The following is a 23,137-nucleotide window of genomic DNA, read 5'->3' as shown; positions in this document are numbered from 1 at the left end:
ACCCATTAAACTCTCAGAGTGGTTGGCTTTAGGAAGGACATCCAACCGTAGAAAGCCATGCCAAATCAGACTGGATCCTAGCACAGTGTGCCAGCCCATGCCAGCGTGGACAACGGATGTTAAATGATGATGATTAAATGAGATTGGATATGTGATGACTACTCTCCTTATCTAGGGATGAGTTATTATTTTAACTTTTATTAATTGTTATTGCTGTTTAACCTCAAATCAATTCTGATCAAGCAGACCCATGATCAAAGAAATTCAAATTGTAACCACCCCATCTTTGGGGTGCATCTAGGCACATTATCTAATGTGCCTTTTTTTTTGTTTTTCTTAATACTTTTGATACCGACATGCTAAGACTGCTCTTAGTTCCGTGATGCAAACTCCCTGTTTTAAACTGATTGGAATTAACATCTTCCATTAAAATTTCCTGTTAATTTAAGCTCAAAGTTATCTTACTAAATTCTTCTTTATTTGAAAAATTAATTGAAATAATGGTACTGTTTCTCAATAGAAATATGGTAACAAAAGATCAATATGTTGACGCATGTTTTAAGAGACATTTGGCTGTTTTTCTAGTTGATTGAGAAACTACCTTGAGGGTCCTTCATTGGTTTTTTATAAGTTGATAAATATAGCATCGTTCCTGTTCCTAGACTATCAGAGTTTGTACGCATTTCTGAACCTCTACATATAATATACAGAATCTAGTGTAGAGTTACAAGTCTTCTGGGTTCATTTCTTACTCGAATTTTTTTGCTATACATCACTAGTTTAACTTTTAACATTTTGTTGAATAAATTTAAGTCAAAAGCTCAACCCTGAAACAAGTAGAAAATAGCTAAAACTGGATTTGTTTATTCAAATGCTTTTTAGTATTTTGTGGTCAGGTTACTATGGAAATTAGCTGTATTTCAGAAAAGAATTTGTTTCTATTCTTATGCAAATAGTAATTTCATCATTATCATCATCCTTTAACATCCACCTTCCATGCTGGCATGGATCGGACAACTTGTTGACCAAACAGAAGACTGCACCAGGCTTCTGTGTCTACTTTGGCATGGTTTTTATAACTCGACGCCCTTCTTAACACCAACCATCCCACAGAGCTAAAAATAATGTGCATCTATGTTTGTTAATTAATTACATAATGATAACTAGAATTAAACTCCAACAATGTCACTGGTCATATTTTGAGCATGTACAGGTTACTACACTGTAATAAACCATTATACTATCTTGATTGTATGGTTAAGAAGTTTAATTGAAAACCAGGTGACTTTAGATTCAGACCCATTGCATGACACCTTCAGCAAGTGTCTTACCCTGGGTTAACCAAAGCTTTGTGAGGGAATTTGATAGATAGAATCTCATATGATGTTGAGTCAGCTCCTTGATTACAGGAGAAGTGATATCAATAGGGGCTTTTCTTTTCCTGGAAATATAGTCAATTATTAATTCTTTGACCAATTCTAGATGTGAGATGGACTTTAAGTGTTTCTCAATTCAAAATACATTTACTGATCAATTTGCATCTAAAAGAAAGCAAAATATATATTTTCACTACATTTTGCTTTGTTTCTGCTCCCATACTAGATCTGCAGTTTGTATATTTGGGGATGAATTTTGGGGTATGTATAGTCATTCACACCTTTTTCTATTATTTCTAATCCTGATGGTGACAAGCTGGTAGAATCATTGACACGCTGGGCAAAATGCTTAACAGCATTTCGTCCGTCTCCACATTCTTCTGAGTTCAAATTTTGCCAAGGTTGATTTTGTTTTTCATTTTTTTTAGTGTTGATAAAATACCAGTTAAATACAGGGGTCGATGTAATTGACCTGGGTGTTATGACTGACAGCCACATTGTATTATTTATTCCTTTCTTATGTGCAGAATTGGCACAGCTGGTATATAGTAAACTGGATTACTGGCGTAATGGAAGTTAGTGTTTGTTTAAAAGTGAAGAGTGGGAGTACAATTTGCATGGGTTTGCATGAAAGTGCTTTCTGTTCTTGAGAAGGATCAGAAACTATCAAGTGTTTCATTGTATAAAAGGGGGTTAATACGATTTTGTCCAGAAATCACGTTTTCAAAATTTTAATTTCTCCCCATCCCCATTGCAATTTCTTAATTTGTAAGTTTAAAAAAAATTTTTTTTTTATCCATGTAGAAAAATACAGAGATTACGAATCTGGGAAATATATATATTTTTAGAAGTTTTTCTTCAAGATGTCGTGGTAGAGAAATGTGTTCGCATGGATGATGGTATGCTTGCACTAAACGAGGCTGCAAAGAAAGAGGTTTGGAGACGCCACTACGAAAGATTGCTCAATAAAGAGAATGGATGTGAGAAAGAGAGTCTGCCGAATGTTGACCCAACAGGGGGACCAGCTATCCGAGTTGACAGTACCATGGTAGATAAAGCAACTAAGAGTATGAAGACAAGGAAGGCTCCCCCAGCCCATCAGGAATCACTGCAGAGATGCTCAAAATATCTGGCAGTGTTGGCTATAGCCTAGTCACCCGTATTGTTAACCAGGTGATACATGAAGGAGTCATAACCAATGACTGGTGTAGCAGCACCATAGTCAACTGCTACAAAGGTAAAGGTGACACTTTAGATACAAATAATTACAGAGGTATCAAGTTGTTAGATCAGGTAATGAAAGTCAAGGAGAGGGTCATAGCTCAACTAATTCAGGAGAGAATCAGTTAAAATGAGATGCAGTTTGGGTTCGTGCCAGGTAAAAGCACCACTGATGCTATGTTTCTGGTTAGACAGCTTCAGGAGAAATACCTAGCCAAGGATAAACCTCTGTACCTGGCTTTCGTTGACATGAAGAAAGCCTTCAACAGGGTCCCCCGATCCCTTATCTGGTGGTCAATGAGGAAACTAGGGATAGAAGAATGGTTAGTGAGAGCTGTGCGAGCCATGTACAGAGATGCTGTCAGTAAGGTGACGGTTGGCAATGAGTACAGTGAAGAATTCCGAGTAGAGGTAGGGATCCACCAAGGTTCCGTCCTCAGCCCCCTCCTATTTATCATAGTCCTCCAGGCTATAACAGAGGAATTCAAGACAGGATGCCTCTGGGAGCTCCTCTATGCTGATGACCTTGCACTAATTGCTGAGTCACAATCAGAACTAGAGAAGTTTCAGGTGTGGAAGCAAGGACTAGAATCGAAGGGCCTTAAAATCAACCTAGCTAAAACCAAAATCCTAATAAGTAGGAAGGTAGAAAAATCACAAACACCTTCAGGTAGATGGCCCTGCTCGATCTGTAGAAAAGGCGTAGGTAGAAACTCTATAAGATGCACCCAGTGCAAGCTATGGACACATAAGAGGTGCAGCAATATCAAAGGAATGTTAACTAGGAAGTTAGTTTTTGTATGTAGCAGATGTTCAGGAGCTATAAACACTGTAAATGTGCAGAAAACAACTTCTGCCACATTCCAGGGAGAAAAACTAGAAGTGGTTGATAGCTTCTGCTATCTAGGTGACCAAGTTAGTAGTGGGGGAGGGTACGCTGAAAGTGTAGCTGCTAGAATAAGAATAGCCTGGGCAAAGTTCAGAGAGGTCTTACCTCTGCTGGTGACAAAGGGTCTCTCTCTCAGAATAAAAGGCAGACTGTATGATGCATGTGTATGAACAGCCATGCTTCATGGCAGTGAAACATGGGCCGTGACTGCTGAAGACATGCGTAGGCTCGCAAGGAGTGAAGCCAGTATGCTCCGATGGATGTGTAATGTAAGTGTGCATACTAGACAGAGTGTAAGTACCTTGAGAGAAAATTGAACCTAAGAAGCATCAGTTGTGGTGTGCAAGAGAGATGATTGCGTTGGTATGGTCATGTGGCAAGAATGGACGAGGATAGCTGTGTGAAAAAGTGCCACACCCTAGCAGTTGAGGGAACCTGTGGAAGAGGTGGTGAGGCAAGACCTTTGAACATTGGGCCTCACCGAGGCAATGACTTCCGACCGAGACCTTTGGAAATATGCCGGCAAGCCAAGTGAGACCTAAATCCAAGGCCTCTGCCAGGGGTGTAGCCAGCCCACTTATGCGTACCTTTCCTTCATTGGACACTAAACTCCGCTTGCGAAGACCTGTTGAGGCAAGTGAAATCGAAATCGAACTAAATTTGATGACTGGCACCCATGCCAACGTCTCCTTCATTGGACACGAAACTCGGCTTGCAAAGACCTGTTGGGGAAAGCGAAATCGTGATGGCACCTGTGCCCAGCGTCGCCTTTCTCACACTTGTGCCCGTGGCATGTGTAAGGACTTTCGAACGAGATCGTTGCCAGTGCCGCTGGACTGGCTCTTGTGCAGGTGGCACGTAAAATACACCATTTTGAGCGTGGCCGTTGCCAGTACTGCCTGACTGGCCTTCATGCCGGTGGCACGTAAAAGCACCCACTATACTCTCGGAGTGGTTGGCGTTAGGAAGGGCATCCAGCTGTAGAAACTCTGGTGATGTAAATATGTTCATAATTCAAAAGACGATGAAATGAATAGGGCAAGTCTGAAGGCTATTTTGTGTAACATTATTAAGCGTATGTAAATTTCATCCGTCTAATTGGCTATACAAATGCTTGTGCAACTTTTTGCGTTGCCCTGATTATACATAGCAGGGTAATCCCTTTTCGCAGGAGCTAGGACAGCAATTTCTGATGAAGCAATTGCTGGCGATCTGTTGCTACACAGATCTGCCAGAATTCTATCAGATTGGGCAGTAGATGTTGATGCACCATTTTGCATTATGTTCTAAGTAGCTTCTGGAATGTGGTGAATTGCTGCAGTCTGTTGCTGTCTTTTTAAACTGGTTGCTTTCTTTCCCTAGCAAACTCTCTTCTTTGGAGGCATAATCTATGTATATATTCAACAGAACAACAAAAAGTTATAACAGATAGCAGGGTAGGTAGTTTTCACATTTCTAATGAAGTTCACTGATTTGCAATGTGTTGTTCTGTCTACATAAGCTCCGTAGTTTGTATATTTACAAAACATTGATGAACATGTAGTAAGGTAAGATCTAGTTATATTGTAGTGAATGCTTGCGTGTACGTGCGCATGTGTGCGTTTGAGAGAGCGAGAGAGAAGAGGGAGAGAGGGGGAGAAAGGAATAGAGAACGGGAGCAATGAAGAGAGAGAAAGAGAGGAAGGAAGACAGTTATAAAATAGCAATGCGTGCGCGTGTTTATATAAGAAACACACACAAACTAAATCTTATATCAATAATGTTGATGTGTGTATGTATTTATGTGTATGTTGTTGTCACAAATCACGTATGTGTGGTTGTGTGTGTTTTTACGTTTCTATGTTATGAAAAATATGTGAAAAATACTAAGAGGAGACAAGGATGCTGAACATGCAGACAGACAATGTAAGTCTAGTTACAAATTATCATTGCAACTTCAGCAAAAGGAAGCTAAGAGCCCCAGATTCCTTGGAAGAAAGAACAGTCATTTTTGAATTTTCACTACAAACAAAATATTTATTGTTTACATGAACTGAACTACAGTTTTTTTTTTTTTATTTTTTTTTTTTGTAATTTAATATTGAGTTTGTCTTTTTGTAATTTAACTTTTTTTTTAGTACTTTTCTCAAAACTTGTTTCATTGAAGATTTTTTTTTTCTTTTTCTGTTGTTTACCTTGCAAAAAAAGAAACTAAATTCATTTGGTCCCCTAAATAGTAGAAATTATCTACTACCTCTAATGAGCCTCAGGGGCATTTACGAAAATCAATTTCCTGAACAGCTGTACTTTTTATGGCTGCTGTGCATCTTCCACATACAGACTCGTCTTTCTTTGATAACCTTATTATTCCGCTGCACCTCTTGTCTACACTGGGTACACCATATGGAATTCATGCCTACACCTTTCCTTCAAATCCAGCAGGGCCACTTAACTGGAGGGTTAGGGTCCTGTCTGTTTTCTTGCTTACTAAGACTTTAGTCTCTGCTTAGTTAACTTTAAGGCCCTTAGATTCCAGGTTAGCTTCCACAACTGGAATTTCTTTTCTAGTTCTGCTATGAGGGCAAGATCATCAGCATATAGTAGTTCCCAAGGGTTGTCAGTCTTGAATTCCTCTGTTATGGCCTGGAGGACAATGATGAAAAGGATGGGGGGGAACTGAGGACTGAGCCTTGATGAACACCTACCTGTACACCAAATTCTTTGTTGTATTCATGGTTAACTCTGACCTTACTGACAGCATCTCTGTACAGGCTTTCTCTAGATTAACAAATGCCAAGTATAATGGTTTATCTTTAGCTAAGTACTTCTCTCCAGGGCAAATCTCACCTAATTTTGTTCCTAATTAACTCTCTCTGTAATTTTCATTACCTGGTCCAGTAATTTAATGCCTCTAGAATTGCTTCTATGTAAGGCATCTTCCTTACCCTTGCAGCAGCTAACAATAATGCTACTACACCAGTCATTGGGGGGGGGGGGTATGCTTTTCTGAATAACCTGATTAACTATGCAGGTGATTGGCCCATATCCTACCTTACCAGATATTTTGAACATTTCAGCAGTGACTCCAGATGGACCAGGGGCTTTACTTGTTTTCATGTCTTTAATTGCCTTATCTACCATACTGCTGTCCACGAAGATAGCTGGTTCCTCTGTTGGGTTCACTTGGAGACTCCCTTTACCCCATTCATTCTCCACTACCAATGGCCTTGCATAATAACTCTTCCATATCTCTTTCTTGTTCACATCACTAAGTGCAAGCATACTATTATCCTCCATCCATGCACGCTTCTCTTCTACAATATCTCAATTCTCTCAGACTGCCTAGCAGTCTCAAACACCTGTCCCTGTGTCTCAGGATGTTGTTAATCTAGCTAGTGCGTCCACCAGATTGATAAATGATCAGATGGTTGGCAGGTTTCCTGAAGTTGATGTTGCAGACCAGTTTGCCATGAGCACCACAAAACTCCAGCAGCTTTGTTCCCCGCTATCTACACACACACACATGTAGAGTCGGTCTTCTGCTTCCTTGGTGTTTGTGTGTACATGAGATAATCAGATAATCAGTTTCCCATAGATAAAAATAGTATTAATCCCTATTCCGGTATTGAGTACTCTTTCTTCAGTCTAAATGGATCTGGCTGACAGAAAGTGAAAGGAACCTGTTTGTTTCCTTGTCTTGTCATCACGTGATACATGATATGTGTAAAAGAGCGTCACCGTCATATAAGCGATGCTATTCGTTTTTCAATCTTTCGTAATATACGTCCGACCTTGGGGAAATATTACCGTGTTAGGTAATGTTATCAGTATGTAGGGTATCCAGCCACTTATTGTGCCTCACGGAGTTCCGTCTGATCCATGAAGCCTGGAAAGTGGTCGCTAAAACGATGACGGTGGTGGAGTGTGTGTGTGTAGCGTGAATGAAAGAATGTGTCACACAGATTTCACCTGAAAATTACGTTTCATGGGACAATTGTCTCGGCCACTTGAAGTCCAATTTAGTCTGCAGGTAGTTCACCACTGTCGTTGCCAAAAAAAAAAAAAAAGACTGACAGATCTGTTAATGTCGATACATACACATACGTACCTATATGTATGTATGTGTTTAAAGAGGGGGATACTTGGGAATTTAGTGCACCAAAAAGCGTAATTTCTTTGTTTGATCTATGCTATAGTGTGTGTATGTGATTTTAAAATTTGCTTGGCATGAATTTATTTGCAGACTCTTTCGAAATACAACAATATTTTTCTATTTATTTACTCGTCCGTCTCGACTTACATATATACAAATCTAGTCTGCCTATATGTACACACACACACATGCGTGTGCACAATATATCTGCAATCAACAAGGAACATGAAAAACAACCCTTGTTGAAATTGATCAGTTTTCTTTGAATTTCCGAAACTTTCTAAGTAAAGTCCTCTCGCGACGTTTAATATCGAAATAGAAACCGGATTAAATGCCTGTTTTTTGTGGTATCGTGTATCAGTTTTTAAGAAGTAACCTTTTCTTTGGCTTCTGATTATTAGATCTGACTATAAATTTGTTTTAATACCATATGGAAAGTCTGGTGAGTATAGGTTACATTGACATGACCAGTAACATTCTTTCGTAGGTTTTTCCTTCCTATTTATTTTTATCCTCTCTCGACTATCGTCGCTGCTTCGGAAACTATTAGAAAGGGGGGAAGATTGGAGTCCTCCTTTTTCTTCTGGTAGAATTCCATTGATTATCTCCCCTTCGATGCAGGTGCTCTCCAGCGTTGTACTTGACCTTGGTAAGTTTATGATGGCGAGCTGCTGTTTCTGTATTGGCGACTGATTTGGGATATCCCGACTGATTCGCAAAGAAACGTCTTACAACCACCTCACAATCTTAAGAAAATGACAACTACTGACAATCAAGTATTTATTTATTTGAAAGCTTTGTGTATTTTCCCTCTTTCATTTTAGTATTCAATCAGTGTCTGTGTTAATGTATGTTTTCATATGATGTATGTCTAAACGCGCTGTGTAAGTATGGGGGTGTTCTCCTAATATACGTTGGTGTAGCTAGGCATGGTCTGTATGTAAGTTATTGATACCTTTACTTATTCACATGTTGATAGAATCACCTACATTCTCCTCTAATTTTGAGCTTTCTGCTTTCTTTTCCCCATTTTCGTTAGGATTTAACAAAATATAGTCATGAGGTAAATATCCGCTTCTTAGTGGAAATACTATGTTTATGTAAAGCTAATTTTATGTCATTGGTAAAAAAAATAAAATAAAGACAAAGAAAATATAAATTTAAATGTTTGATGCCTATTAGACATGTTTTTATCCTTCAAGCAATATTTTTTCTCTATAAACCACAATCTTTCAGTTTGCATCACTTGGAGTTATCTTATATTTGCAAAGTTATTGGAAAATCCTACGTAGTGTTGCCTCCCTCCCCATTTGGCAACTAGTAGTCGTGTATTGATTGTGCTGTCGTATAACTTAGATAAAAGAAAAGCACATCAAATTAAGTCCTTGATAGCAAATATCGTGATTGTCACCTTTAAAAAATTGTAAAGGTAAAATAAAAAGAAATAGAGCTTTGATGACGTGAAAACATTTGCAATAAAGAATGAAACAGAAAAAAAAAAAAAAAAAGATTTGTTGACTGTTTTAGTCTATTTTCATCAATGTAAGCTACATTTCGAATTTACTTTTATTGTTACCGTTAATCGATGATGGAAATAGATTTTTAGTTCTAACATATTCAATAAGGATTTTTCTATATTAACTAATTAAGAGGCTTACAGTTTTGATTGCTTTATTAGTATAAGCTTAAAATAAATAAATTAAAAAAAACAATATTCACGGATTTAGCTGTTAGTTTCTGAAACTTTCAGTACCTGTTAATATATTTTTAAATTTCAGTTTACGTTTTTTTTGTTTGGGTTTTTTTTTTTTTTAGTATTGGTTCAAATATAATATTTTATCCTTTTTAATATATATATATATATATATATATATATATATATATATATATATATATATATATATATATATATATAGCTGTTGTGTCTAAGGAGTCATTACAACAATTTGTTTCGACACGAATTCACATAAAGAATCTTGCAAACGAAACACAAAAACGAAGTTATATATTTCTTTTCCTAATTTGTGAATACTTACCTCTGATATTTCCAAATTTACTTTATGAAGCAACAACGAGCAAAAATTATGGGATCAGCTAATGATCGACATTTGAAATTTGATAAAATAAATCTTGATTTTTCTGAATGAAATTTGAAAAGTTTTTTTTTTTTTTTTTTTTTTAGTTGAAAAACATTCGAAATGTCATTCGATTAACCAAAGAAAAACTTGAAGATATGAACAAAGAATTTGGTAAACACCAGCATCCACATCCATTATATATTCAGGTTTGTAATGTTACTTTATATTCTTCGTTCATATGAAAATGTACTGTCTTTTCTTTTGTGCTTTTGTCACGTTTTTCTGTATAAGTTAATCAAAAAAAGTGTGCATTGCCTTTGTCAGCCCTCTCGGCAGGTGATATTGGTGTGGTTAATCCTTGGTTAATGTCTCCAGGGAATTCCAAAAGTGGAAATGGTTGGGAAAATGTTTAACGTAGGGTATGGAGACTCAGCAGAAGTAAATGTGTGAGGAAGCTTTGAATGAAGGAAAGAAACAAAGGTTATTGTAATATCAGTTAAAAGGCAGGCAGAAGAAACAGTTTGTCTAATACATGACAGGGTGTGCCATAAAGTATTCCTGATTGCTTTTTAGTGATAATTTTTAGTAAAGGGCATAAAAATACACAAGTTGTTTAGGATTTAATTAAATATGGTCGTGTAACATATTAAGATATGTTTCATTCAATATGTCTGCCATTACCCTTGACAATCGCCTAAAGATGGCCGAGAACTGAGTCACACAAATGCTGGATGACTTCTTCACTTAAACAATCCTGTGATGCAACTAAAAGCTTTCTTCAGGACAGGAAACTCTTGAAACATCAGAATGGACCAAATAGCGAGGTCCTCAGAGTTGATGTCTGGGCTGGAGGGTGGGGGCCACACATTCTTGTCCCAGAACCTGCTGAAATGGCTCTGCATCATTGCTGTGTCACATTAGATGTATAAAAAGGAGCAGCGTCTTGCATGAACATGTAATAATATCCAAATGCTTTGGTCAACCATTGCAAAACATTATCCCCCCAATATTTTCATGCTGAATTGACCTTCATCCCCTCTTTAATATGCACCAGGGGAGATTTTCCACCATCAGATGGCACTGATACCCAAACCATCACTCTAGCAGGTTTAATTCAGCAAAACACCTTATGGGCGCCTTTGAGAACAACATCCGACCTCAGTGTTTGCTACAGCCTCCACAGTGAATAAATTTTCATCCAATTAGATGAAGACATTGTCACCTGTCCAGTCGCTTTGCTTTGGAAGTGGCCAAAATTAGGTGTTGATGTTGCAATCTTAATGACTTACAATTTAAGTCTTCATGCACAACCCATCACATGGTTGTCTGCAAATTTCACAACATTCTCTTTTGGACAACATCCACCATTTGTTTTGTCCTTATGGATCATTTTCAACCAGGAATGGGCTTGCTATTGATTGAAACTGTCTCTCTAGCATTTCATGACATTATAGACTGTTTTGGGATCAACACCAACCCTTGAAGCCAGTCTTTGGTGCTATGTCTTGCTTTTTTGAGAGCTACAAACTCACTTCACCTGTTAGCTGCCATATTGAAATGTTTTACTTGCTGAATCTAAACAAACTGGAGTGTACATGCTCTATTGAATGTTGAGGAGTGCATTTTAATTATTTTTGTGCCATTTCAAACTAAATTTAATAAAATAAACCTCATCAGCTTATAATGTCTGTTTCAGTTTAACCTAGATTTGTTTTTCCAAGTGAGGATAGGCTAAACAAGATTTCTTAGGGCAGTATTCTATGATCAGATGCACTTCTAAAGGCCAACCCTTTATTCTCCCAAGTAAGCTACTTTATTCCATGTCTGTATGTTGAACCACTGCCAAACATTTTTATTGGGGACAGGATTACAAACACTCTCTCTCTCTCACACACAAATATTGAACACTCAAAGTTAACAGAACATCAGGTAAAGGAAAGTCCAGGGAGACCTGGGAAAAGTGTTGAAAATTGATCTCCAGATGCTGAACCACACAAAAGCGATCACAATGGACTGTGGTGATTAGTAACAGAAAAAAACAGTCTTAGTAAGTAGGAAATCAGACAAATTACAAATACCTTCAGGTAGATGGCCCTGCTCAATCAGTAGGAAAGTCTTAGGTAGAAATTCCATAAGATGTACCCAGTGCAAGCTATGGACACAACAATGTCAGAGGAAGGTTAACTGGGAAAATAATTTTTGTGTGTGAAATATGCACCGGTACAATAAACAATAAATTTGTACAGAAAACAGACTCCATCAAATGCCATGGTAGGTAAGCTAGAGGTAGTTGATAGGTTTTGTTGTCTAGATGATGAAGTCAGTAGAGGAGGTGGATGTTCCTTGAGTGTGGCTGCAAGAATAAGAAGAAGCTGGGCAAAGTTCAGAGAGCTCCTACTTTGTTAGTTTGTTGTTTTTGAATGTTAAATGGCACAATTTTTCCTTCTACGAATTTATTTTTTTCAACTTTCATATCACTTATGATGTGTTGAAGATTGTAGAACAAGTTGTTGTAATTTAGTGTTAGTTACATTTGAAGAAAAGATGGGGGTTTTGTTAGCTAAAACTGTCGCACATAATACTTTGTGGTTGATGGACATGGATGAAGATGAACAACAGATATTTGTAGTCAAGGAAGCAGTATGAAAGATTTCTGATATAACAGCAAACGTGTTGGAACATTGGCGTACAAGATAGAGAATTGCTTGTAATTATTGGGAGCTTTTAACAAGGTTTAGTTTCAATATGGACTTACACTAAATCAACTCATATGCAAGTAAAAACCAGCTATTTTGATTGGTTCACAAAGAGCTTGAAATCAGGTTTTTCCACTTCAACCCCTGATAAGGAAGCAATCGAATTGCTTTTTGATTTCATAGAAGAGTTTTTCCTAACCCAACTTATTCGTGAACCAACAAGGTGTCACAAAAACACCTTGGACCTAGTGTTCAGTAACCACACTGACACTATCCTCAATATTGCAGTGGAAAAAAACACCACTACTCTCAGACCATGACATGGTTCTCTGCAATCTGAGATTCTACCACCCAAAGATCAAATCCAGGGACATCTCTCCAGCCCCTCCATTTGACACTATGCATCTTTATAACACAGACTGGGATGCGATCAGTCTTGATCTTTCACAAGTGGATTGGGCCTTCACGCACGCACACACCCCCTTAAACATAAACACATCATGGCAGACATTTGTAGATACTGTGACAAATATATGCACCAAACACACTCCATTAAGATCAGTCTACAAATCTAAGTGCAGAATCCCTAGAAATAGAAGAGCAATTATCAGAAAAATAAAAAGAATTAACAAGAAAATCAACCAACTTAAATACTGCCAGCAGCAATGCACCCATTTGACTACCATTGCATCAGTCAAATCGAAAAAAACACAACCTCCAAAAAAGCATGATGGCCTTCATTAACAAACAAAAAGCAGCTGAGGAGAATTGGGGCATTGAGAAAATAAAACTCAATCCCAAAATGACGCTGTTTCCACTGTTGGTCCTTTGGTTGATGAGAACAACACTCTACATAATGATGCAAAATCCATGTGCGAGATACTGCAGAGACAATACTGCTCTGTCTTCAGTAACGCTAATGCAGTTGATCTGGCTAGTATCAGTGATGTAAACCCTCTACTAACCATATCTGACATAACTTTTGGTGCACCTGATATCCTAACAGAAATAGATAAGATCAAGCACAACTCAGTAGAAGGTCCCGATAAGTTCCAATAAGCTCTGGAGAACCTCACTTGATGTAGGCTACATTCATGATCATATTCTTTCCCAGTCTGTCGTTCCAGTCTTCAAAAAGGGAAACTTTTTCAAAATATCCTGGACCAACCTCCTACACCCGGATATGTCTCCAACAATAATAACTCTTTGCTAGAGTGGGCCATGGTGCCCCATATATGACTAAAAGACTTCACCAGGTGGTGCTATTAATTTAGACATGGCCTGGGCTTTTACTGGCCGAAACCTATCAAAGTTATGTTTACATAACTTTAGGCTTGACATAAAAATCCAATGTGCAAATGCAGAGGGTTCAGTGAAAGTAGTCAAATGCAATAAGTGCACTCTTATTGACCACATCTTAGAGCTGTACTGCTGGATGGTGTAAAGAAGCAGTCAGTGAATGTGCACTTGCAGCCTTGAAGAAGACAGGATACACTGCTTGTGCAGCTGATGCGGATATCTATCTCAACTTTACTCTGGCCTAGGGTAGTGAATGTAGAGCCAAGGTAGATGAATGATCAACTCCTAGAACCTTGCCATCGGGTATGTTAAGAGAAGTTTTCAGAGGACAAGATGCGAGTGGAGACAATCCTTGTTTAGCTGCATTGATTTTCTTAAAACAGATGTCAGTGAAGGAGTAATGTGAGGCAGTGACTGATGGGATATCCAATACAGGGGTGCACTTACTTTGGCTATCCCTAGTTATTTAAGCATAATGTGTCACCAATGCTTTACCCTCATCCATTAGCTCTGTTCCACTCTCCCATCATCATCGTTTAACGTCTGCTGTCCATGCCAGCATGGGTTGGACGACTTGACTCCGGTTTCACCAGTCCTCAGTCAAGTCGTCCAACCCATGCTAGCATGGAAAGCGGACGTTAAACGATGATGATGATGGGAGAGTGGAACAGAGCTAATGGATGAGGGTAAAGCATTGGTGACACATTACAGTGAATAGGAACTTAATTCCGTGCATGAACTTGAATCCTAAGAACACAGGTTATTGTCCTTTTATCTCTTCTGACTTCATTCTTAGCCTCTTGTTTTGCCAATCATCTCTCCTTCTCCTCTAAGTTACCCATTATAGATATTCCATCACACTCTTTTACCACTTGCCATTTTTGTGACTATTCATCACCCACTCTCCCCTTTCCAAGTAACCTTGTAGCTGTCCCGTCCCCCCCACCCCATTTTGTCAACTCAATTACTCTACCCCCTCCCACACACACACACCTACCTACCATAGCAGGTGTTCCATCAAATAGATGCACAATATTGTTCAATGTACCTTTTGAGTCAAGTAGCAATTGATCAGTGAACAGCATCTCCTCACAAAGTTGAATATTTTCATTGCAAAAATGAACATACATCATCATTAAGTATTGATGTGCCACAACTGTTGATTCGTCAACTTGCATGGAAAATTCAGAACTCTAAAGAATATAGATGAGTTCATGTTTGACATCAGTGGCCATTTCATGTATACGTTGAGAAATTGTGTTATTTCTAAGTGGAATTGTATTGAGAATTCTGTCGGGCTTTTTATGCGTGACAGTCAAAAGAACTTCTTCAATAACAGGTCAAAGTAATGTGTCTCCTACAGTGGGGGGCTTATCGGCCTTTGCAACCAGTAACACAATATTGTATGACACAATCATCCTATTATCTTTCTGAAATCCCAAGATCGTTTTCCACTTTCCGAATTAGGTCTTAAGGTTGAAGAAATATTATTACAAAGGTCAGGATGCTTGGAATATAAATGATACTATAAACATGAAGCCTTCATGGCTTTGTTGCTTAAAGTTTGGTTGCATATAAGACACATAGGCAATTGACTATTCTGACGAGAATAATAATCCTTTATTACTGTATTGACAACAAATTTTCGTAAATGGAGACATTGGAATGTTTAAAAATTGTACAATACAGAAAAAAGTTTTGTTACTCGACATCCATTTTCTATACTCCCCAAATGCAAAAACACGAGTGTTGCAATCACTTGGCAATCAATACAATCCAGCAACTTCATGTGGCTGTCTGTTTACATGAGCATGTGCATTGAGCTGTGAACAGGTCGGTCCCATCTTGCAGTTCTCATATTTTGTCTGGCATTGTCATCCATACCTTCCTAGCTCATTGCCTGCATCAATTTTGTGTGATCACTTGGTACTGGCAAGTTTATCCCAAGGTCACTTCTTAATTTTATTGGCAAAAGTTGTTTGTGGCCTTCCCTTATCTAACTTATATTGAAAAACAAAATGTTATTTCATCCAAAGAATTCTTTAAATGTTAATGATCCTTCTCAAAATTGTAGTATATACCAAAATATTCTCTGTTTGCAAAGATACTTATTTCTTATTCAGGAATGTGGCCCATTTTTTCCCCATTAACCTCTTGTTTCTTTTTTTTTTTCCTCTTTTTTTTTATACAGATTCTTTGCATATCTCCTTTGAATATTTTTTGGGGTTGCATATGTGAAAATATCTTAATACTCAAAATTCTATATCACCCACCATTTTCTGTTCGGTTGCTCATCATTCACTCAACAGTTGAAAATCCCTCACGTTGGGAAACTCTGGTATAAAGGAAGACAGCTTTATACCAGGAAAACATCCTTGGGAGTGTATTTGAGAGAGAGGGAAGTGGCTTTGTGTCAGGTGTTGAAGTCTAAGGTATGATAGAGGTGTCAAACACGTTTTGCTATAGAAGAGATATATATGGCTTTCCTACACTATGTGAGGGTAGCTAGAAAGAAGACAAAAATGTTGGTGACAAGGTGCCAGAGCATACTGTCAAAGTATAAGAAGGAGAGTATAAACAGTGGGTCAAATGGGGTAGGAAAGGGTAGGTAATTTCATAAGAGATTGACATGGTTAGAGATGGGGTTAAAGATGAATGAGTGATGAACAAGAGTGAAGGTGTACAGTATGGAGTGAGGAGGTGTAGAGAGTAGCAGTATTATAAATTTGAGGGTAGATGAGAGAGTAGGGAGATGTAGAGGAAGTGAGAGTGGAGAGGGAAGAGATGGAGGTAAGCGGCATCTGAGAATGGCTGTAGTAAATAGAGCAACAAAGATGGTGGAGACCTGAGAGCAGAAAGAAGTGTTAAAGATGAGGTTATAGGATACCTCAGAAGAAAAAGAAATAACTGAAGGCACAGAAAAGGGGGATAATCAGTGGAAAGTAGTATGGTAGTGCAAAAAGGGATTAACTATGTGCCGTTTCTGCTCTCATGATTACAGCAGTTGAGTCGTGCCATAATTAGAAAAATAATGGAGGTTTGAGTGTTAGGAATATGTGATGTAGGGGAACTGCTTGGGTGCAATGGATGGGTCTTCTTGAATCACTATGAGGCTCAATATCTTGAAATCAGCCTTCACTGCTTCAGTCCATGTCTTTCTGCATCACCTTCTTCCACAAGTTCCGTCCACTTGAAGGGATGGCCACTTCTTTATATACACTTGTCCTCATTCAGACACATCACACAACCAAACTGTCTCAGTCTTCTCTCTTAGATGCTACATCTGATTCCACTTGCGCTTGATATTTCTCTCAACCCATTTGCCTTTTGTTTTATATATCCACACTCACGTTGCTCTCTCAAAGGAACACACTAGTTTCATTCCTCTCTAGTCTTCACATGTCCTCTGCATTCAGAGCTAACATATCACTACTATGTGGCATTAATGTTGATATGCAAGCATCATACGATCTGCCTTTCATTCTGAGAGAATGAGAGAGAGAGACCTTTTGTTGCCAACTGAGGTAATAGCACTTTGACCCCACCCCCATTCGTATTCTATTCACTATATTTTCAAAATATCCTCCTCCACTGCTAATTAGATCACCTAGGTAACAGAAACTATCTACTACCTCTAGAAAACCCCTTAAATACTTGAGAAAATCTACTTCCTGTATGCCCTTAGTGCTTATTGCTCATTTGCATACAAAGATTATTTTCTCTACTGTATCTCTTGTGTATTCAAAGCTTGCACTGAGCACACTATAGAATTCCTGCCTACACCTTTCCTACTTATCAAAGAGGGTCATCTACCTGATAGGAAGAGAGTCCTATCCATTTTCTTGCTAACCACATATTTGGCCTTTGCTAGATGGATTTTAAGGCTCTTTGATTCCAGGTTTTGCCTTCTCATAGAATTTCTTTTCCCATTTCATTACAGATCCTGCTATTAGAACAATGTCATCAGCATATAGTAGTTCCCGAGGGCAACCCAATCTTAAAATTCCTCTGTTATTGCTTGTAGGACGACTTTGTTGAGTATCAGTCCCTTGTGAACTACTTGTAGTACTCATGGTTGACTTGCACCTTACTGGCAACACCCCACTACATGGCATGTACAGCTTTCACAAGCCACTTGTCTACTCCTAGCTTCCTTAGAGACCACTGGGTCTCAAAGGCTTTCTCCAGGTCAAGGAATGTCAAATAAAATGGTTTACATTTAGCGACTTCTGAAGTTGTCTTACTAGGAAGATGGCATCATTGGAATTCATTATTGCACAAAACCAAACTGCATTTCATCTAGTCTAATTCTGTTCCGCATTAATCTATAATAATAATAATAATAATAATAATAATAATAATGTGTGTCAGTGTGCCACACTTTGACACCCCCTCTCACTATTCAATGACACTTCTTCTACTCCTCTTGCTGGGGTGAGAGTAATAGTAGGCATAGAGAAGGTGAGGGCAGAAGTAGATTGACAGTGGAGATGGTAATGGGGTGAGAGTAATAGTATGAGCTGTGGTTGTGATAGAGGCAGAGGTGGTGGTGGTGGTGGTGGTAGCTGAGGCAGTCAAGCATGACAGTGATAGTAAGGGATGTGAAAGACAGTGGTGATGGTGGTGGAGGGGAAGGCAGTGAAGTCAAAGGTGTTGATGGTGGTGGCATGAGAAGTCTGAATGGTGTGTGTATGGTATTTGTGGCGATGGTTGCAGACAATCAACAGAGAGAGAGAGAGAGAGAAATGTTAGGCAGAAAAAAAATTGTACTGACCCCCCCCCCCCCCTTCCGAATGGGAAGACAAAAAATGTTATGAAGCTTTGCAATAAGTCCAAGTCCACATATTATATTGTTTTGACAAAAATTGTTCATTGCTTGAAAAAATATTAGTCAAGTTTAATAAAATTTAATATGTACTCTATGCAGGAAATGTCATTATTGGGATCTAGAGCCAATAAAAAGAGGCCTCCACAGGAGCTAGCTTAAAAGCTGCCCGAAGCTGGTTAGGCCATAACTCTCTTTGGAATTTTCATGACCTGCTCCAGTAATTCTAAGGCCTCTCCTTTATTCTTGTAACAGCTAATTATAATGCTGCTACATCAGTCATCGGGGGAATGACACCTTCTAGTATCACCTGATTATAACTATATAGATGACTAGGTTGTATGCTGTCAGATATTTTAAGCATCTTTAGTGGTGATTCCGGTTGGAATCATATTGGAACCATTGACACTAATTCCATTGGAGTAGAGTTGTTGCAAAATGCATTAGAAAAAAACAGGTGGGTGAACTCTTAAGAGTTGTCAGGTGGTACCCAAGAGCTCAGAAAGGACCACTTGGAGGTTACCATGATAATGGGAATATGATTTAGTTAAATGGCTTGTGCCAAGATGGAAAGGAAGAGTTCCATCAAGAAAGAGTTGGAAATGCATTGTGACCAATGATGTGTATAGCAACATCCAGTAGTCAGGTGATATATATAGCACTCATGGTTGTGTGGTAAGAAATTTGCATTCCAGCCACATGGTTTCTGTTTCAGTCCCACTGTGTGATACCTTGGGCAAGTATCTTCTTTTATTGCCTTGAGCCTTTCAAAGCCCTGTAAGTGGATTTGGTAGATGGAAACTGAAAGAAGCTTATCGTGTATATTGTTACTGTCTCTTACCTTGACTTTGCGTGATAGTTGTAGCCATGCATGACTGTCATACAAGCAGCATTCCACATTTCAATCTCCTGTAAAAATATCTGGTCATAGGGAAATATTACTTGGAAACAGGGTTAGGGTTGACAATAGGAATGGCATCCGGCCATTGAAAATCTGACTCATGTGAGCATAGAAGAGTGGATGTGAAATGTTGGTGAGAGCAGAACTGCACCTATTTCTCTCTCCTTCTCACCCTCTCTTGAAGCACTTCCTTTGTCTCATGTGTTGTCAGTGTCCTTCCATATCACTTCATTCTTTTCATTGAATTCTCCGTTCGCCTCTCTTTTTTCCCTCACCCTAACCCTCTTAATTTGCCATAGCTCCTCCACTGTTACCTCTGTTCATCTTCCTCTTTTTTTCAACCCTATGTACCTTTGACTTTGTCCCTGCCACTCCACACACTTCAATTATCTGTACTTCCACCTTCCCTGCTAAACTGATATTTATAATTGGCCATGCCTTCAGCCATATTCACCATTTACTCTGCTCCTCTCCATCCCCATCTCTAACCATCTGCTACTTTCATGAACCTACCCACTCACTTTACTTAATCCTCTATACCACTTATATTCATCTTCTTATAACTTGAGGGTATGCTCTGACACCTCTTCACCACTATCTTTCTCTTTTCCAACTGAGGTAACCATGTACTTCCTCCCTTACAAGACATCTGTTCCTGTCCTCCGTTCATACTTTAACCTCTTGTTACCTGACATAAAGCCACCTCCCTCAGCATTTTACCCTCTCAGTTTAGAGGTCTTATCTTGTTAGTTACCTGGTGACTTTACTGGTACCAATGCTATGTAAAAAGTACCCTCTGTGAGCTGGTTGGTATTAGGAAGGGTAATGCCATAGAAACCATGCCAAAGTAGACATTACAGCTTGGTCCTCTGCCTTGCCAGCTCCTGTGGAACCATTCAGCCCATTCCAGTATGGAAATGGACATTAAATGGCTGTGATATATAAACTTGTATAAATTTGTGTTTGTATATTCCCCCTCCTGGGCAATGTTGGGTGCATCTGCTAATCTAAGCTAATGTTTTTCCTAATCAGTTGTGCTGTAACTTTTCCTCTGATTTTCATGACTTGTCCTTTTCAGTTTTGCTCATTTTAATAGATTAATTCAATTTTTTCATGTAGGAATATGAACAACTTACAAACAAAATTCATGATTTCCAATTAAAAGAGCAGCAGCTGTTAGATAAAGTGATTATTCCGTCAAGTGAAACTGAAGATGAAGATGATGATGAAGAAGAAGAAGAAAAGTTACCTTCACCTACAAATAGTTCCACGTCTAGTCCAAAGCTCCCATTGAAATCTCCTGTCAGATCTACTATAAAGGTATTACTCCCTAATGCACAATTCACTCGGGTAAGTCAACTTTTTTTTTGGTCTCATAATAAAGATATAATACACTGCTACTTCAAGGAGGTTCTGTTAGTTTCACACAATGTGCTGAAGAGATAAAGGTTTTACATTTATGAAATGTAAGAGGGATTAATAATATAAAACACATATTGCTAATTTAGTTTCTCTCATTCTTTTCTTTCACAAAACAATTTGTCTCATATATTAGTGCAACTTTTAAAAAGTGCTAAATGTTTTTCAAATTTATTTGAATCAAATTAATACTGCTCCGACATTATCTCACAATGGATTTTACTGTAAAGGAAGAAATGAAGTTGGGGAAAGAGTTATATGTTGGAAGAAATCTACATTCAAGCAACTACTGTATTAGTCATAAAACATACAAAATGAACTGTAGATAATAGGTGTATTAGATAGAGTGGCTAATATTACATTAATTCTGTCACCTTTCAAAAATATGGTACGTGATGAGGTTATAAAGTGTTCAATAGATTTGAATAAATTCTATGTTGGAGAGAAAGAGAAATGAAATATCTTATGATCACTTTGTAATATGTGGAAAAGTATCACATGTTAATATAATGCTTTGTCAAGATAATAATTTTTCATTGTAAATGAAAATGAACGAGTGAACTGAGACACTAGAATATTAACTTTGTCCATGTAATGAACTAAAGATGAAACTTGTCTGGGGTGTAGTTTGTCAAGGATTTCACTAATGGAATATCTTTCAGACCTCCATACTTTTAAGCAATTCTCCATTTAACAAACAATTTTTAAAATGTTCAAGTTTTAAAATACAAATTCATTTTCTTGATTTGTGCACCAGATGCAAATGAAAGAAAAAAGTTTAAAAAGCAAATGGATTTATATTTATGCCATGACTTTTATACATCTATTAGTTGGATTGCAGATGTTTTATCTCTAAATTCTTTTTATTTTGCTTTTTTATTTCTTTTCCCAAAGAATGTAATTATTAATAAGACCTGCCAGCCACAACAGAATTGATATCCTAAAACCAAAGTACCACATAAAAAAGCATTGGTGTGGATGCTGGTGCCACATAAAATCATAGAAAGCACCCAGTACACTCTGTAAAGTGATTGGCGTTAGGAAGGGCATCCAGCTGTTGAAACCAAGCCAAAACCGGCTATGAAATCCACCGTGGCCCCTGGCCTTGCCGATTCCAAACAGACATTAAATGTTGATGATAATAATGATGATTAACAACAACTACATTAGAAATGCTGTTCTTATGGAGAGACTCTATTTCTTCGTACTTTCTAAGCATTAAGGTTCTGATTTTCCAGGCTATTATCCTCATCGTTAGGGCTTGCATTTACATTTATGTTTCAATGATTTACACAGTCCCAGATTGAGCCTGAATTAATGGTGATGTTCTTATCCAAAGTTGTTAAGAAAGGATTTGTCAAGGACCTACGATGTCATACAAAAACACAATCTGCTACACATGAAGCAGATTATAAAGCTGAAATGAGTCACTTCAAAAAAATATATTCCTTTATAAGAGATCTCAGCCTAGCATAAAATGGCTGCAGCTATCATACTTTAGTAGAAAAAAAGTTACTGCAAATGTTTGCATGATGTGTTTGTGTGTGTATATGCATGCATTCTCACACACACACACACACACACAAGTGGGTGCTGAAAAGTTCCTGGCTTGTCCCCAGTGATCACAGCCCATGTTTCACTGCCAAGTAGCATGGCTGTTTGCACACAGGGTTCATACAATCTGCCTTTCACTCTGAGGGAGAAGCCCTTTGTCACCAACAGAGGTAGAAGCTCTCTGAACTTTGCCCAATCTATTCTTATTCTAGCAGCTACACTTTCAGAGCATACACTTGGTCACCTAGGTAACAGGATCTATCATATATGCATACATACAACCTCATGTATCCTCCTCCAAAATGGAGATGAGTACCAACACTTTCATGTGGCATTCTTAAGTAGTTGTGAAGATCCTTCACATGAAACCATTGGTTGCTTTGTCAACCCACAAATAAAGAGTATTTATTCACAAATGCAGTGTTGAGCACTCGTTCTCATTGTTCAGTATTTGTGTGTGTGTGTGTGTGTGTGGCATATAACATAATGTCCTATGCATTTGTAGATCTTCTGAAGTGACTGAGGCTAATAATACAAAACAGTTTAATCTTAGCTACAACAACTTTGAATTATAGACATTTAATCCAAAGAATTGTTTGTATGTTCAGAGTAATGAAAGGTTGCCTTTATCTCAGATTAAATAATCCCTTGAGCAATAAAATAGTTTATAAAAGTGATTGGAAAATATTGCTGATATTATCTCATCATCATCATCAAACATCTGTTTTCCATGCTGGCATGGGTTGG

The 23,137-nt window shown here is 38.1% G+C and overlaps 1 protein-coding gene across 8 annotated transcripts in view; it reads left to right on the top strand.

The window, feature by feature from the left end:
• Positions 1 to 23,137, top strand: part of LOC106874195 (serine/threonine-protein kinase A-Raf) — a 79,325-nt gene that overhangs the window by 15,975 nt on the left and 40,213 nt on the right. For 4 of the 8 annotated variants that reach the window (XM_089348406.1, XM_089348412.1, XM_089348394.1 and 1 more), the window contains exons 2-3: positions 9,801 to 9,902; positions 20,537 to 20,767. In XM_089348406.1, the coding sequence (XP_089204532.1) occupies positions 9,801 to 9,902; positions 20,537 to 20,767 (333 nt within the window). Of the gene's footprint in view, positions 1 to 8,239; positions 8,395 to 9,800; positions 9,903 to 20,536; positions 20,768 to 23,137 lie in introns of those variants that run through there. The other 4 variants (XM_089348403.1, XM_089348399.1, XM_089348415.1 and 1 more) reach the window with 3 other exon arrangements.

This window comes from Octopus bimaculoides, chromosome 1, assembly GCF_046866305.1.
Source record: "Octopus bimaculoides isolate indiv1 chromosome 1, ASM4686630v1, whole genome shotgun sequence".
Lineage (NCBI taxonomy): Eukaryota > Metazoa > Mollusca > Cephalopoda > Octopoda > Octopodidae > Octopus > Octopus bimaculoides.
This window is presented reverse-complemented; position numbering and strand designations above follow the sequence as displayed.